The following is a 16407-nucleotide window of genomic DNA, read 5'->3' as shown; positions in this document are numbered from 1 at the left end:
CTTTTTTTGTTATTTTTTAAAATGTCTTAAAATATGTTTTAATGTTCCTCAAAGGTAGACAAAAATGCTGGAGTAACTCAGCGGGTGAAGCAGCATCTATGGAGCAAAGGAATAGGTGATGATTCGGGTCGAGACCCTTCTTCAGACTGATGTGGGGGTGGGGGGGGGGGGGGGAGAAGAAAGGAAGAGGCGAAGACATTGGGCTGTGGGAGAGCTTGGAAGGGGAGAGGAAAGAGGGAGAAAGCAAGGAATTCTTGAAATTGGAGGTCAATGTTCATACCACGGGGAGTGTAAACTTTCTCGGTATGTTTTATGTGGGGGGGAGGGGGGTCGGTGAAACCCTTGTTCGGTCACTCACCTCGGCAGAGAAGCAATTTTCTCCGTGTCACGTCTCCGTCCCACCCTGCAGCCTAACACCTTGAATTGTTGCGGCCTTTCCTGGAGACCGGCCCGGAGCTTCTGGGCACGGCGCGGACGTACAATCGTGGAGCGTCGATCCTTAGCCGAGGGTCGCTGTGAATGTGCTCCAACCGCAGGGCCTGACGACTTTAACATCGCAAAGCCGCGATCTCCGGTAAGAAGAGGCAGACTCGGGATCTCCAGTGTTCCAATCCATCCCAACGCCGCAGTTTCCATCATCCCGATGCGAGGTCTTGGACATCAGGCCGTCGGCAGCTGGCGACTGCGGAGGGTTCAGACCTGACTACGGGTGAACAAAGGAGGAAGGTGACTGAACTTTATTGCATTCCATCACAGTTAGGAATGTGGATTCCACTGTGGTGGATGTTTATGTTAAATTTTATTGTGTAATGTGTTCTTTTTCCTTGTATGGATGTATGGTAATTCAAATATCACTATATCTTAACTGGTGCATGTGACCTTCAATAAATGTGAACTTGAACTTGAAGTTAATAAGTCGGCTAATTTTGGTAGGTTGGCAATGTTGTAGCAACCCAGCATTTCATGTGACTTTTGTGTTTGCCAGTGGGTTTTCTGGATTTAGTAGTAAACTGTCACCAGAATGATCAGAACCAGTACAAGTAAAAGAAGTGTTTGATGGTGGCAGAATCGCATGATGGATTAATGATCACTATCACACTGCATATTCCTGATGGTCAGCCGTGTATCAGCATTGGTGTTTAAATGGGAGTCACCTTGCTGGAATGTTAAACAAAGAACTGCAGATGCTTATAAAATAGAAGGGAGACACAAAATGCTGGAGAAACTCAGCGGGTGAGGCAGCATCTATGGAGAGAAGAAATTGGCAATGTTTCAGGTCGAGACCCTTCTTCAGACTGATGTCAGAGGAGAGGGCTGGATAAAGAATGTAGGCGGAGACACTAAGACCAGAAAGAAAACTAGGAAGGGGAGGGGATGGAGAGAGAAAGCAAGGGCTACCTGAAGTTAGAGAAGTCAATCTTCATACCGCTGGGGTGTAAGTTTCCCAAGTGAAATATGAGGTGATGTTCCTCTAATTTGCGCTGGGCCTCACTCTATCAATGGAGGCCTAGGACAGAAAGGTCAGATTGGGAATGGGAGGGGGAGTTGAAGTGCTGGGCCACTGGGAGAGCATGCGCTTGGTCTCACCGATGTAGAGAAGTTGAAACCTGCAACAGTGGTTACAGTAGATGAGGTTGTAGGAGGTGCAAACGTGCTGTAATGCTTGATTGTAATCTAACAGAGATAAGGATCACATTCTTAAAACAGGCTCATTAAATTGTTTATGTAGGAGTGGCATAAAAATGGGAACAGATCAAATCACTCTTAAAATTCCAAGGAGTTAAGTGAAATGTGGAAAGATTCTTGCTAAGATTGAAAATAAAAAGCTCTGGAAGTAATCTCTGTGGTGTGTTTTTATCAAGTTTTGTTCAGATTGATGTTATGTTTTATAAGTTATTCACATTTTTAACTTTACAAAATCCCACTTTGACACCAATTTCTTCCATCTGCACACTGGCAGTTACAGCTATGACACCACAATGGGATCCAATCCTTGCTGGCCCTCGCCACTGAGTCCTGCCAGCAAGTTTTAAAGTTTAAAAACAGGGAGGCTGAAGAGGAGGGGGAGTGGGTGCTGGGGGAGGCAGGGAAGTGCAATTGAATTATTTTTTAAAGTCCTGGCAGCAAGTGCAATTTGGAGGCTAAAGTGGAGGGTGAGGGAGTGTTAGGGGAAAAGGGGAAATAAGCTGTCCCTGCACATTTGGGGGCTTTGGGTTAGTTGTGGATTATTGCATTGGGGATAGAAGTGAATGGTGGAATATTGCGTTGGGGGAACAGGTTGGGTGACCAGGCCTACCGTGTGACAGGGACTCATAGAGTCCCACTTGGTCTAGTACCAAGCTAAACGTTTCTATCAGCAGAGATAAGCAATGTTCATCATTGAAGGCTGAAATGGCTTCAGTGAGGATTGGTGAAGAATAGCCTGAAAATAAATGTGACATTGTTTGCGATCAAAAAAGTACGTTGTGCACAATGTGTATAGTAATTGTTCTTTTCCTTCTGCAACATCATTGGTGACGGCTGCATTAGAAAAAGGTGACAGTGTTCACTAGGATTTGACCACAATTGAATCAATGGATCATATTTTGTACAGCTAATCCATTATTTGTCAGTCATACCTTGCAGTACAAAACATCACTCTCTTCAGAAAGGCAAGAGTAGGCATGGTGCTATAGAAACTCCTCAGAGGAAAGACTTGTAGGAAAGGAAACATTTCCTAATCTAATCAAATCCATTAAACAAATAAAATACAGCAGCGGCCAAACAATATTGCCAGCTGCAGGAACTATCTTTGAAGTAGTGGGGAGGTGTGCGACTGCCCTACGGCTACAGATATGCATGGAGGCCAGAACGGCTGTTGAATGTTATTGAATGTTATTAGAGGGTTAAATTGTTCATGACATGTATTTTTAATTTTAATTGCTATTTATTTTGTAACGAAAACTGAATGGACACTGGTTGAGAAACGTTTTTTTGTTTCCTCTGAGTATGCGAATACTCAGGAAATGACAATAAAGATTTACAATTACAATTACAATTTCTTATCAATTCTAGAGATTGTTGGCATTTTCTTTCATTATTGATAGCACAACAGGAATTCTGAAGCATTCCGAAGAACACAGTGAGGTCAGGAAAAACTTGCTTTATTTGTTAAATAAGGCACAAACGTGTCTAGACTTTCTTTTGAAAAAAAACACTTTAAAATGCCTTTAAGTTTTTGGGCCAGTGGCAGCCAGCTGGTACTGTGAGCAGTCGGATGTGTGCAGCTTGGCTCACTTTAACATTTTCACTTGGGTACAGTATGAATGAGAATTTGCTGATACTGTCGATGGTCTGCTCCTCAACAGGGCCAAGGAGGGCTTATATAAGGAACACTTGTCCATCCGTTTCCCACCACGGATGGCTGACTTGCTGAGTTCTACCGGCACTTTGGAGGGGAATGGGTAGGTGACGTGTCAGGTCTGGACCCTTGTTTGGACTGATGGAGTCGGGGGAGAAAGCTGGAAAAAAGATAGGGTCAGAGACTCCAGGACTGGGGGGGGGGGGGGGGGGGGTGAGAAAGTCTCCTTAATTTGGAGAATTCAATGTTCATGTCATTGGGCTGTAAGCTATGACGTGCTGTTCCTGCAGTTTACGTGTCCCCTCACTCTGGCAATGGAGGAGGCCCAGGTCAGAAAGATCCGTGTGGGAGTGGGACGGGGAGTTAAAATGGTTGGCAACCAGGAGTGTTTGTGTTTGGTCCATATCCGTCCTAGGCCTTGGCGGACCGAGCGCAATGCAGAGTGGGGGAAACAGAGGACCAGATACAAGGAACAACATATGCTGGTTTACAAAAAGAGACACAATCTCCTGTGGGCAACTTGGGCCAAAGGGCCTGTTTCCACTCTTTCATTCAATGACTCTAACATAGAGTGCTGCAGTAACTCGGCGGGTCAGGCAGCATCTGTGGAGAACATGGATAGGTGACGTTTCACAGAGTGCTGGCATAACTCAGCGTGTCAGGCAGCATCTGTGGTGAAAAGGAATGGGTAATGTTTCGGGTCAAGACTGAAGAGGGTCTCGGCCCAGAACGTTACCCATTCTTTCCAGTATTTTGGGTCTACCTAAACAGCGCCTATCCATGTGGCGGTGTGCCAGCAGGCTGGAGGAGCGGGCAAAGGCCTTGCCACAGAGCGGGCAGGTGAAGGGGCGTGCGGCTGGTGTGGACTCGCCGGTGCTCCAGCAGGTGGTCATGGTGGGTGAAGCCCTTACCACAGGACGGGCAGGGGAAGGGACGCTCACATCTGTGGGTACGCCGGTGCTGCCAAAGGCTGGACATGCGGGTGAAACCCTTGCCACACTCAGCGCACACAAAGGGTCTCTCTCCGGTGTGTATCCGCTGATGCTCCCGCAGCACCCATGCTCTCTTGTCACAGTGGGAGCAGCTGCTCGCCAGCGTGTGCTCGCCGGTGCTGTCGCAACCCCCGCAAGCTGTCAAATGCCTCACAGCAGTACGGGCAGTCGTAGGGCTGGCCACTGGTGTGCACGCGCTGGTGAGACAGGGTGTGGGAGGCCGTGGCAAAGCGGTCTCCACATACTGGGCTGGGGATGGGACGGTCGCCAGCGTGCACCCGCTGGTGCTGCAGCAGGTTGCTGGACTGGGTGAAGGCCTTGCCGCACTGACCGCAGGTGTAGGGCCGCTCGCCCGTGTGGATGCGCTGGTGCTTCAGCAGGTTGCAGGACTGGATGAAGCCCTTTCCGCACTGGGCGCAGGTGTAGGGGCGCTCGCCAGTGTGGGTGCGCTGGTGGTACAGCAGGTTGCTGGAGTGGGTGAAGCCCTTGCCACAGTTGCTGCAGATGTAGGGCCTCTCCACGATGTGCAGGCGCCTGTGCACCTTCAGGCGCGTGGACGACTTGAAGCCTTTGCCACAGTCGGAGCAGGTGAAGGGCTGCTCACTGCTGTGTACCTGCCGGTGCTCCTGCAGCCCCGACAACTGGGTAAAGCTCTTCCCGCAGGTGGAGCAGGTGAAGGGCCGCTCACCGCTGTGCATCCGCTGGTGCACCTGCAGCCCCGATGACTGGGTAAAGCTTTTACCGCAGGTAGAGCAGGTGAAGGGCCGCTCACCGCTGTGCACCCGCCGGTGCACCTGCAGTCCCCATGACTGGGTAAAGCTTTTGCCGCAGTTGGAGCAGTTGAAGGGGCGTTCTCCCGTGTGTGCTCGCCGGTGGGAATTTAGATGTTGCACCGACTTGAAACTCTTGCCGCAGTCGGAGCAGTCAAAGGGGCGTTCTCCCGTGTGCACCCGCCTGTGGGTCTCCAGCTCGCTCGGGCTCCGCCAAGCCTTGCCACACACGTCGCACTCATAACGCTTTTCCTTGTTGTGCCCCATCATGTAGCTCAGCCCCTCGAAGTTCAGCCCCTCAAAGTTCAGCCCCTCAAAGCTCAGCCCCTCAAAGCTCAGCCCCTCAAAGCTCAGCCCCTCAAAGCTCAGCCCCTCAAAGCTCAGCCCCTCAAAGCTCAGCCCCTCAAAGCTCAGCCCTTCAAAGCTCAGCCCACAAACCGAGCAGATGAGGGGGCAGCCTTACCGGCACCCTGGCCGCCCTCAATGGCCGCTCACATCCCCGTCTCTCCTTCCACAGCAACGGCTCCTAAACCCTGCAGGAGGGGAACACAGAGGGTCAACAAGCTGGCAAACAGGACATTACTAGCGCGTGAACATTACTGGTGCTTGAAAGGGGGGTGGCGTGGAGGGGAGGTGAGCGGGGGGGAGTGAGGCAGGGAGATGAAGGAGGTGGGTGAAGGAGGGGAGAGGTGGTGAGGAGGCAAGGGGGGGAAGTGGGGAAGGGGGATGAGGACAGCGGAAGTGAGGGGAGGGGGAGAAGGGAGAGGGGTTATGAGGGGAGACAATAGACAATAGGTGCAGGAGTAGGCCATTTGGCCCTTCGAGCCAGCACCGCCATTCAATGAGATCATGGCTGATAATCCCTAATCAGTACCCCGTTCCTGCCTTCTCCCTATATCCCCTGACTCCGCTACTTTTAAGAGCCCTATCTGGCTCCCTCTTGAAAGCATCCAGAGAACCTGCCTCCACCGCCCTCTGAGGCAGAGAATTCCACACACTCACAACTCTCTGTAAGAAAAAGTGTTTCCTCGTCTCCGTTCTAAATGGCTTACCTCTCATTCTTAAACAGTGGCCCCTGGTTCTGGACTCCCCCAACATGGGGAACATGTTTCCTGCCTCTAGCATGTCCAAGCTCTTAACAATCTTATATGTTTCAATGAGACTCCCTCTCATCCTAAATTTCAGAGTGTACAAGCCCAGCTGCTCCATTCTCTCAGCATATGACAGTCCCGCCATCCCAGGAATTAACCGTGTAAACCTACGCTGCACTCCCTCAATAGCAAGAATGTCCTTCCTCAAATTAGGGGACCAAAACTGCACACAATACTCCAGGTGTGGTCGAACTAGGGCTCTGTACAACGGCAGAAGGACCTCTTTCCTCCTATATTCGATTCCTCTTGTTATAAAGGCCAGCATGCCTTTCATTTTCTTCAATGCCTGCTGTACCTACTTTCATAGGCTGATGTACAAGGACCCCCAGATGCCGTTGTACTTCGCCTTTTCCCAACTTGATGCCTTCCTGTTTTTGTTACCAAAGTGGTTAACCTCACATTCATCTGCATTAAACTTCATCTGCCATGCATCTGCCCACTCCTCCAACCTGTCCAAGTCACCCTGCATTCCCATAGCATCCTCCTCACTGTTCACGCTGCCACCCAGCTTTGTGTCATCTGCAAATTTGTTAATGAGCACGATGAGCATTTGTTGGCGCTGGGACTTTACTCGCTGGAGTTTAGAAGAACGAGGGGGAGACCTCATTGAAACTTTAGCAAACAGTGAAAGGCCTGGATCGAGTGCAAGCGGCGAGGATGTTTCCACTAGTGGGAGAGTCTTGGACCAGAGGGCAGAGCCTCAGAATTAAAGGACGTTCCTTTAGGAAGGAGATGAGGAGGAATTTCTTCAGCTTGAGGGTGGTGAATCTGTGGGATTCATTGCCACAGACGGCGGTGGAGGCCACAAGTCAGTGTGTATTATTAAGGCAGATATAGACAGATGCATGATTAGTGTCAGGGGTTATGGGGAGAAGGCAGGAGAATGCGGTTAGGAGGGAGAGATGGATCAGCCATAATTGAATGGCATGGACTTGATGGACCGAATGGCCTAATTATGTCCTATCACTTATGATCTTATGAGGGAGAGAGGGGAGGGTGAGATAGGGAGAGGGAGAGAGGGGGGAGAGGGGGGAGGGAGTGAGGCGAGGGTGGGGGAGAGAGGGAGGGCCAGAGATGGGGGAGAAATGGAGGGAGGGGGAGAGAGGGAGAGGGGCAGAGGAAGAAGGGATAGAGAGGGGGGAGATGGAGTGGGGGAGGAGGGGAGGAGGGGAATCCTGTAGGCATTGCCAGTTTCATTTCACTGTACATCTTGTTTGTGTATGTGACAAATAAAGTTGACTTTATTTGACTTGAGGGAGGGGGGGATTGGGGGAGAGGGAAAGGTGGGAGAGGGGGATTGAACTTACGTAGACCTGATTGTATGGAATCGTTCTTTCCCAGCGGTTTCCCAGATCTGCAGCTTCACCTTCTCCCCATTAACATCGACCGTCCGAACCTTGAAATCCACTCCGATAGTAGTGATGTAGCTACCTGTAAGAGAGAGAGTGAGAGCGAGAGAGAGACAGAGTGAGAGAGACAGACAGACAGACAGAGAGACAGAGAGAGAGACTGAGAGAGAGACAGAGAGAGAGAGACAGAGAGAGAGAGACAGTGAGAGAGACGGTGAGAGAGACAGTGAGAAAGACAGAGATAGATAGAGAGAGATGCTCAGAGGGAAAGAGAGACAGAGGGAGACAGAGTAAGACAACGAGAGAGTGAGGGAGAGACAGAGCGAGGGGGGAGAGGGAGAGAGAGGGGGAGAGAGCGAGAGGGGAGGGGAGGGGGGGGGGGAGAGAGAGAGAGGGGGGATGGAGAGAGAGAGAGGGAGGGAAAGAGAGAGGGAGAGAGAGAGGTGGAGGGGAAAGAGATGTTCAAACACTTTGGGAAACAGACCCTCCTGTCCTCACCCCTCTCTCCTTCTCCTCACCCCCCTTCCTGTCCCCACATCTTCCTCTGCCCCTCCCTCCCTCCCCTTTTTCCTTACCCCTCTCTCCCCTTCTCTCTTCCTTCCTCCTCTCACCTCCCCCCTTCTCTTTCCCTCTCACTTCCCCCTCCCTCCATCTCTCTCTCCCCCCTCTTCCCTCTCCGTCCTTCCCTCTTCACCCTCCCTCATTCCCTCTCACTCTCTCTCCTTCCACCTTCTTCCTTCCCCCTCTCCTCTATCCCCCTCTATCCCTCCCTCCTCTCCCTCTCCCCTCCTCCCCCCTCCCTCTCCTTCCCCTCCCTCTCCTCGCTCCCTCTCTCACTCCCCTCCTCCTCCCCCTCCCTCCTTCTCCCCCTCCCTCCCTTCCTTCCTCCCCCCCTCTTCCTTCCTCCCCCCTCCTCTCTCTCTCTCTCTATCTCTCCCTCCTACCTGAGAATGTGTTATCAATAAATCGAAGTAACAAACTGCTCTTCCCAACCCCTGTTGAGAGAAATCACAAGATCATCAGGGATAGGAGCAGAATTAGGCCATTCGGCCCATCAAGTCCACTCCGCCAATCAATAATGGCTGATCAAACTCCCCCTCCTAACCTTTCTCCTGCCTTCTCCCCATAACCACTGATACCCGTACTAATTAACAATCTATCTATCTCTGCCTTAAATATATCCACTGACTTGTGGTCTCCACCCCGTCTGTGGCAATGAATCCCACAGATTCACCACCCTCTGGCTATAAAAATTCCCCTCATCTTCCTGAAGGAACGTCCTTGAGTTCTGAGGCTGCGTCCTCTGGTCCTAGACTCTCCCACTAGTGGAAACAGCATCTCCACATCCACTCTTTCTGGGCCTTTCACTGTTTGTTGACGTTTCAATGGCCCCCTTTTTTTACCCACGGTATTGGCCTCCACCACCATCTGTGGCAACGAAACCCACAGATTCACCACACGCTGACAAAAATCATAATTAATAAACTTCAGATCCTCTCTTTATCTCGACAGGACAGTGGGGAGAGAGAGTATGTGTGAGAGGGAGAGAGGGATAGAGAGAGTGAGAGAGGAGGGTGAGAGAGGGAGGGGGAGAGGAGGGAGGGAGAGAGAGAGGCAGAGAGAGACAGGGCAGTGAGGGAGGGGAGAGAGAGACAGTGGGAGGGAGGGGAGAGGAGAGATGCAGTAAGCGGACGGGGAGAGAGGGAAATATATCGCGTGTGTGGAGGGAGGGAGCCTCACTGAGTGTCTTCGCTGAATCTCTCCTCCTCAGTCTCCTCTTTCCTTCTCTGTCCCTTCCTTTCTCCTTCCTCCACCCCCTTCTCTCTCCATCTCCTTCACCCTCTATCACCATCCACCCTTCCTTCCCCCTCCCCTCCACACCCTCTATCACACTCTCTCCCCCTCTCCTCATCACCCCTTCTCTTTCCTCCCTCTCTCACGTCTGTCTCTCTACTCCTTCCCTGCCCCCTCCTCTCCCAATATCCCTCCTTCCCCCTCTCCCTATCCATCTGCCCTCTCACTCCTCTCTCTCTCTCTCTCGCCCCTTCCTCCTTCCCCCCTCCCTCATTCTCTCTTCCTCTCTCTCTCTCTCCTCTTCCTCTCTGTCCCGCTTCTTCCCTCTCCCCTTCTCTCCCTCTCTCACCTCGTCAGGAGCAAAGATTATAGAGGAGCTTCTAGTATCTTTGGTCAGGAGAGCGGAGTCAGCGGAACGCGCTGACGTCGGGTGGCATTGCGCGCTGACGTCAGGGGCCGCAGTCAAGGGAACGCGCTGACGTCGCTGGGTGAATGTGTACGCGGTGACGATGTATACGTGTGACGCAGGCCGGGGCGGGGCAGACCCAGGGCGGTCGGGACCAGGATTATGTGTTGAAGCTGCTGATCAAAGGTCTTATCAAAGATCTTATAGCAGAGCAGATCTTTGGTCTTATAGCGAAGCTGATGATCGGGGAGGACAAGGAGAGAAGGGAGAGTGGGGACAGGGAGGAAGGGAGGGAGGGAGGAAGGGAGGAAGGGAGGAAGGGAGGGGAGGGAGGAGGAAGGGAGGGAGGGAGGGAGGGAAGGGAGGAAGGAGGGAGGGAGGGAGGAGGGAAGGAAGGGAAGGGAGGGAGGAGGGAAGGGAGGGAAGGGAGGGAAGGAGGGAAGGGAGGGAGGAAGGAAGGAAGGAGGGAGGGACTGCAGGGATGGGAAGGGAAGATAGAGGGAGGTACACAAAAAGGAAGGAAGGAGGGAGAAACTCAAGGCGGGAAGGCAGCAAGCATCTATGGAGCGAAGGAAGGTAAATAGGGAGAAACGACGTTTGGAGCGAAGGAAATAGGCGGGCCGAAACCCTTCTTCACACTTTGTTTCCCAAAGTGTCTGAACATCAAGTCAAGTCACATTTATTTCTATAGGGAGGTTTCACAGCAGTCGGGTCACGACCCATGACCCTGGGTTGCCAACATTGGGTGAGAGTTGGGAGTGAGAAATTGCGAGAGACCAAGCCCGAGGGAGCATAACGACCGGGGAGGAGGGTGTCCCCTTCCCATTGGAATTGTGCAATATGGTGCATACTACAGCGAGTCTTTTAACTTACACTTGAATACAATATATATGCTTTAAATTGGATTGGAGCGTTTTTGAAAGGGGGGTGGCTGTGCGATCACTGATCCCTGGCCTTGGGGGGTACCCGATGTGGGAGTGGAGCAACCGAGTGGGGAGAGGGTGTGGAAGAAGGGGGTCCCCCCTCCAAGGGTAGGAGCTTTTTGAAATTTGATGTATTAAAAACATGTTTTAGTGCCCTGTTGAAGTATGATTTCAATGTTTTTTGTATTAAGTATTTTTAAGAGGCAATTTTTTAAGGGGTTACTTTATCCACACAAAGGGTGATGGGTGTATGGAACAAGCTGCCAGAGGAGGTAGTTGAGGCAGGGACCATCCCAACATTTAAGAAAAAGTTAGACTGATACATGGATAGGACAGGTTTGGAGGTATGGACCCAGTGCTGGATTTACGTATAAGCTAAACAAGCTATAGCTTAGGGCCCCCACTTTCTAGGGGGCCCCCCGAAAAAATTGATGGGCCTCGAGGTCTAGGGGGGCCTCCGGCCAAGGCAGAACACCTACCGTTCAACTCTGGGCGGCCCCCCTCTCTATCTCTATCTCACTCTCTCTATCTCCCCCCGCTATCGGTGTCTGGGCCGCCGGGCTCCGCTCGCTCCTCATCCGCCGGCACGGCAGGCCGCCTTGCACATGCGCACAACCACGGCCAGCACATCATCGGCCGCTCTGCGCATGCGCACTGCAACGGCAAGTGGTTGGTGCTGGGCACTTTCTCCCTCGCTTTGAATTGTGGGAGATTTGGCCACCATGGCTGTCCGGTCGTTGGGGGCCTCACAAGTGGAACAGCTTAGGGCCTCTCTTCATCTAAATCCGGCACTGTATGGACCAAAAGCAGGTAGCATAGCTGGGACATGTTGGCAGGTGTGGGCAAGTTGCGCCGAAGGGCCTGTTTTCACACTATCATCTATGACTATATTATACCTCCACCATGCATGAATGCTTCAAAATCAACTGATCGAGTTTTATTGCCATATACTCAAGCATAGACACATAGAAAATAGGTGCAGGAATAGGCCATCGGCCCTTCGAGCAAGCACTGCCATTCAATATGATCATGGCTATTCATCTAAAATGTCCCCTTTTCTGTTTTTTCCCCCATAACCCTTGATATTGTTAGCCCCAAGAACTAAATCTAACTCTTGAAAACATCCAGTGAATTGGCCTGCACTGCCTTCTGTGGCAGAGAATTCCACAGATTCACAACTCTGCGTGAAGAAAGTTTGTCCTCCATCTCAGTCCTAACTGCCCCCCCCCCTTTATTCTTAAACTGTGACCCATGGTTCTGAATGCCCCCAACATCGGGAACATCTCTCTCTCTCTCTCTCTCTCTCCTCTCTCTCTCTCTCTCTCTCTCTCTCTGTCTCTCTCTCTCTGTGTCTCTCTCTCTCTGTGTCTCTCTCTCTGTCTCTCTCTCTCTCTCTCTCTCTCTCTCTCTCTTTGTCTCTCTCCTCTCTCTATCCTCTCTCTGTCTCTCTCCCTGTCTCTCTCCCTGTCTCTCTCTCTCTCTCTCTCTCTCTCTCTCTCTGTCTCTCTCTGTCTCTCTCCTCTCTCAATTCAATTTCAATTCAATTTCAATTTTCAATTTAAAAACTTTATTGGCATGATGAAATCATTGTTATATTGCCAAAGTATAAAACATGGCACATATTTAAAATGCATAAGTATAAATACAAGTATACAGTGCATGGATAGATATATTCCTGTACATAAACTCTCAATAGGCCTTTGATGATTGGTACACGTTCTTGCAGCTGCAATAGTACAACACAATAGCAAGTTTAGCAATTCAATATTAATTTCTTAGTGTCAGTTAATGTCGATTAGTGTGTGCGTACCTATGTGCATGTTGGTCATTCACCGTCTCTCAGGTTATGGCATGCTGTTACGTATTGTGCACCAAGATGTGCCGTATTTCCTTCGCCAAGGATTATTCTTAATTTTGATGTATCATCTAGTTCTTTAAAATCAGGGGTTGTCAGACTGAGTTTGTCAAAGTATGCTTTCCTTGTTTTGTCAAATTTTTTGCATTTTAGGAAGAAGTGCACCTCTGTTTCAACCTCATCTGTCAAATAGTGGCCGCATATTCTGTTTTCTCTTGGTTGCCAGAATCTCTTCTGTTTTCCTTTTTCAACTGCCAAATAGTGGTCACTTAACCTGTATTTGGTGAGGGTCTGTCTCTGCTTTATGTCTATAACAGTTGAGAGACAGTCTGCCAATTTATAATCTCTTTTTTGGGCACGGTAACATTCTAATCTGCTTTGGGTTTTGGTTTCTTTATCCCAATGTTCCAAATACGTTTCTTTACATTGTTTGATAATTTGGTTCACTCTAACCGGTGATTGGGGGGTCAGTATTGATCTGAGGCTGGTCAGGGTTTAACTGGATAGGGTTTAACTGAATAGGGGTAGTTAGTCTCAGTACCAACTGCCACAGGGAACCCTTTCTGGGCACCCCTCTTGTGTTTGAAAGGCTTTAAACTGGAGGGTATCTGGGGGTCTAGATTTAAGGTGATTCCAAAATTTAGTGCTCTTTTCTGGATATTTATTATCAGTGGGTATCTGCCTAATTCCGTCCTACATGCATTTGTTGGTGTTTCCCTTTGGATACGGAGGATGTTCCGACAAAATTCCGCATGCAGGGCCTCCGTTGTATGTTTTTCCCATTTACTATAACTATGGTGACTGAGCGGACTCCATACTTCACTACCATAAAGCGCAATAGGCTGGATCACACTGTCAAATATTTTAAGCCAGAATTTAATTGGAATTTGGATGTTGTCTCTGTCTCTCTCTCTCTCTCTGTCTCTCTCTGTCTCTCTCTCTCTCTCTCTGTCTCTCTCTCTGTCTCTCTCTCTGTCTCTCTCTCTCTCTCTCTCTGTCTCTCTCTCTCTCTCTCTCTCTCTCTCTCTCTCTCTCTCTCTGTCTCTCTCTCTGTCTCTCTCTCTGTCTCTCTCTCTGTCTCTCTCTCTCTCTCTCTCTCTGTCTCTCTCTCTGTCTCTCTCTCTCTCTCTCTCTCTCTCTCTCTCTCTCTCTCTCTCTCTCTCTCTCTCTCTCTCTCTCTGTCTCTCTCTCTCTCTCTCTCTCTCTCTCTCTCTCTCTCTCTCTGTCTCTCTCTCTCTCTCTCTCTCTCTCTCTCTCTCTCTGTCTCTCTCTCTCTCTCTCTCTCACTCTCTCTCTCTCTCTCTTACAGATAGCTACATCACTACTATCGGAGTGGATTTCAAGATTTCGATAGTCGATGTTAATGGGGAGATGGTGAAGCTGCAGATCTGGGAAACCGCTGGGCAAGAACGATTCCACACAATCACGTCTAAGTAAGTTCAATCCACCTCTCGCACCCCTCCCTCTCCCCCTAACCCCCCTCCGTCAAGTCAAGTCTACTTTATTTGTCGCATACACATACAAGATGTACAGTGAAATGAAAGTGGCACTGCCTGCAGGATTCCCCTCCCTCCCCCTCCCTCTATCCCCCCCCCCCCCTCCCCACTGTGTGTTGCCCTGTTTCTAGACTCTCCCAACATCGGGGACATTTTTCCTGCATCTAGCCTGTCCAATCTCCAAAGAATTTTTTACGTTTCTATAACATCCCGTCTTAGCCTTCTAAATTCCAGTGACTTCAAGCCCAGTCGACCAATTCTTTCTTCATATGTAGTTTAGTTTATTGTCACATGTACCAAGGGAGATTGCGTACTATCCAGTTGGTGGAAAGACTGTACATGTACCTGCTGTCTGTGCAGAGTTTGTGTGTTCTCCCCGTGACCTGCGTGGGTTTTCCGGGCGCTCTGGTTTCCTCCCACACTCCAAAGACGTGTGGCTTTGTAGGTTAATTGGCTTAGTCCACATGTAAAGTGTCCCTAGTGTGTGTAGGATAGTGTTTGTGTACGGGCAATCGCTGGTCGACGTGGACTCGATGGGCCGAAGGGCCTGTTTCCGTGCTGTATCTCCAACAGGCACTTGGAGTTCCAACAAACACCCACTTACCTCGGCGTATAGCTGGACAGGTCGCTTACATTTCATCAACACCTGGCTGGTCTCCGAGACAAGGTCCTGGCACGTAGCGGCCACATCCGACACCTGGCGGGAACAAGTTGAGGAGCCAGCTTATCAACTCTTCACACCTCTGCCTTAACTCTTGTGTATGCCCCAGCAGAGTACTGCGCACCCGTATGGAGAGAAGTAGACACACTAGCCTGGAAGACACGAGCCTGAACAGCACCTTGCGAACCATCACTGGGTGCCTTCAACCTACTCCAGTCGAGCAGCTCCCTATACTTGCAGGCATTCCGCCTGCAGGGATCCGAAGGCAAGCAGCAACTCTGTCACTATCTCATCGTGCCATAGACCCAGATCACCTTCTCCATCAGGCTATCAGCAGAAAGCAGAGGCCAGCCTGACTGAAGTCCCATCACCCCTTTGCTCCACATGGAAAACAACTAGCATCCATCCAGCCAACGGAGCAAAAAGCACACTGGATAGCCATGTGATAGCATGTCAAAACCGAGATGAGAAGAACTTTTTTCACACAGAGAGTGGTGAATCTCTGGAACTCTCTGCCACAGAGGATAGTTGAGGCCAGTTCATTGGCTATATTTAAGAGGGAGTTAGATGTGGCCCTTGTGGCTAAGGGGGATCAGGGGGTATGGAGAGAAGGCAGGTACGGGATACTGAGTTGGATGATCAGCCATGATCATATTGAATGGTGGTGCAGGCTCGAAGGGCCGAATGGCCTACTCCTGCACCTAATTTCTATGTTTCTATGATAGGAGCAGAATTAGGCCATTCAGCTCATCAAGTCTATTCCGCCATTCACACAGAGTTGTGAATCTGGGGAACTCTCTACCTCAGAAGGCAGTCGAGGCCAATAAGCCAGTTTGGTATTCCGAAAATTGCAAGGAATCATTGATTTGTCAAAGGTATTTTGCTATAAAGAAAAAAGTGAATGAAGCGCTGGCTGTATAATCATTGTATAAATTCTTATCTTTATTCATAACTTGTGTAAAAATATATTTAATCCGAGGAGCGGGAGAGCGGGGTGTAACAGCGACAGAGAGAGAGGGGCAGATGCGAGTGGGTGACAGGGGGAGAGACATTCTCGGCACAGGCGCTGCTGCGCGCACACAAACCCGCACCTCATCCGCAGCCAGGATCCAACCTGGGTCCGCGGCGCCGCAAGCGCTGCCGAACCGTCACTGGACCATCCCCGTCCCCCCGAGTTTCCCATCCACTCCCGGAGGGTGGCTGGAGATGTCCGGGGCTACCCAGGACCAAAGGGACACCGGCCCGGAGCAGCAGCGTCCCCAGATCAAACCCGCTCCAACTCCCGAGGAACCCGTTCCCCGACGAGCCGGGGACCACCAGCCACACTCGGGGCCTCACCCAGCGGCTGCCAGACACTGGATGTTTTCAAGAACAGATTTTCAAGTTAGATTTAGCTCTCAGGCTAACGGAATCAAAGGATATGAGGAAAAAGCAGGAACAGGGTACTTAGACTATGGATGACCAGCCATGATCATATTTAATGGCGATGCTGGATCGAAGGGCTAAATGGCCTACTCCTGCACCTACCTACTCCCAACTAACAATGATCTATTCTAAATGTTCCTTGAACTGCTTTACCTTTGTCCTGTATTCACTCCTTACTCTTCCTTATCTCTATACCTCCCATCAGACTGAAGAAGGGTCTCGACCCGAAACGTCACGCATTCCCT

At 50.4% G+C, this 16407-nt stretch overlaps 1 protein-coding gene across 2 annotated transcripts; it reads right to left on the bottom strand.

Annotated features, from left to right (window-relative positions):
• Nucleotides 1-3126: 3126 nt before the first annotated feature.
• On the bottom strand, nt 3127-9866 carry LOC129715571 (zinc finger protein 239-like). Of its 2 annotated transcripts, XM_055665443.1 has the most exons (4): nt 9746-9828; nt 8547-8597; nt 7561-7684; nt 3127-5635 (listed from the first exon to the last, which is right to left on the bottom strand). In XM_055665443.1, exon 4 carries the CDS (start codon nt 5370-5372, stop codon nt 4410-4412), a length of 963 nt encoding a protein of 320 aa, XP_055521418.1. In that variant the 5' UTR covers nt 5373-5635; nt 7561-7684; nt 8547-8597; nt 9746-9828; the 3' UTR covers nt 3127-4409. The 2 variants fall into 2 exon arrangements, with proteins under 2 accessions (XP_055521418.1, XP_055521417.1); XM_055665442.1 differs by lacking the exon at nt 8547-8597 and having other exon boundaries at nt 9746-9866.
• Nucleotides 9867-16407: the final 6541 nt, after the last annotated feature.

Source organism: Leucoraja erinacea, unplaced genomic scaffold (assembly GCF_028641065.1).
Source record: "Leucoraja erinacea ecotype New England unplaced genomic scaffold, Leri_hhj_1 Leri_125S, whole genome shotgun sequence".
Classification (NCBI taxonomy): Eukaryota; Metazoa; Chordata; class Chondrichthyes; order Rajiformes; family Rajidae; genus Leucoraja; species Leucoraja erinaceus.
Note: the sequence above shows the minus strand (reverse complement) of the source record. Positions and strands in the feature narration are given on the sequence as shown.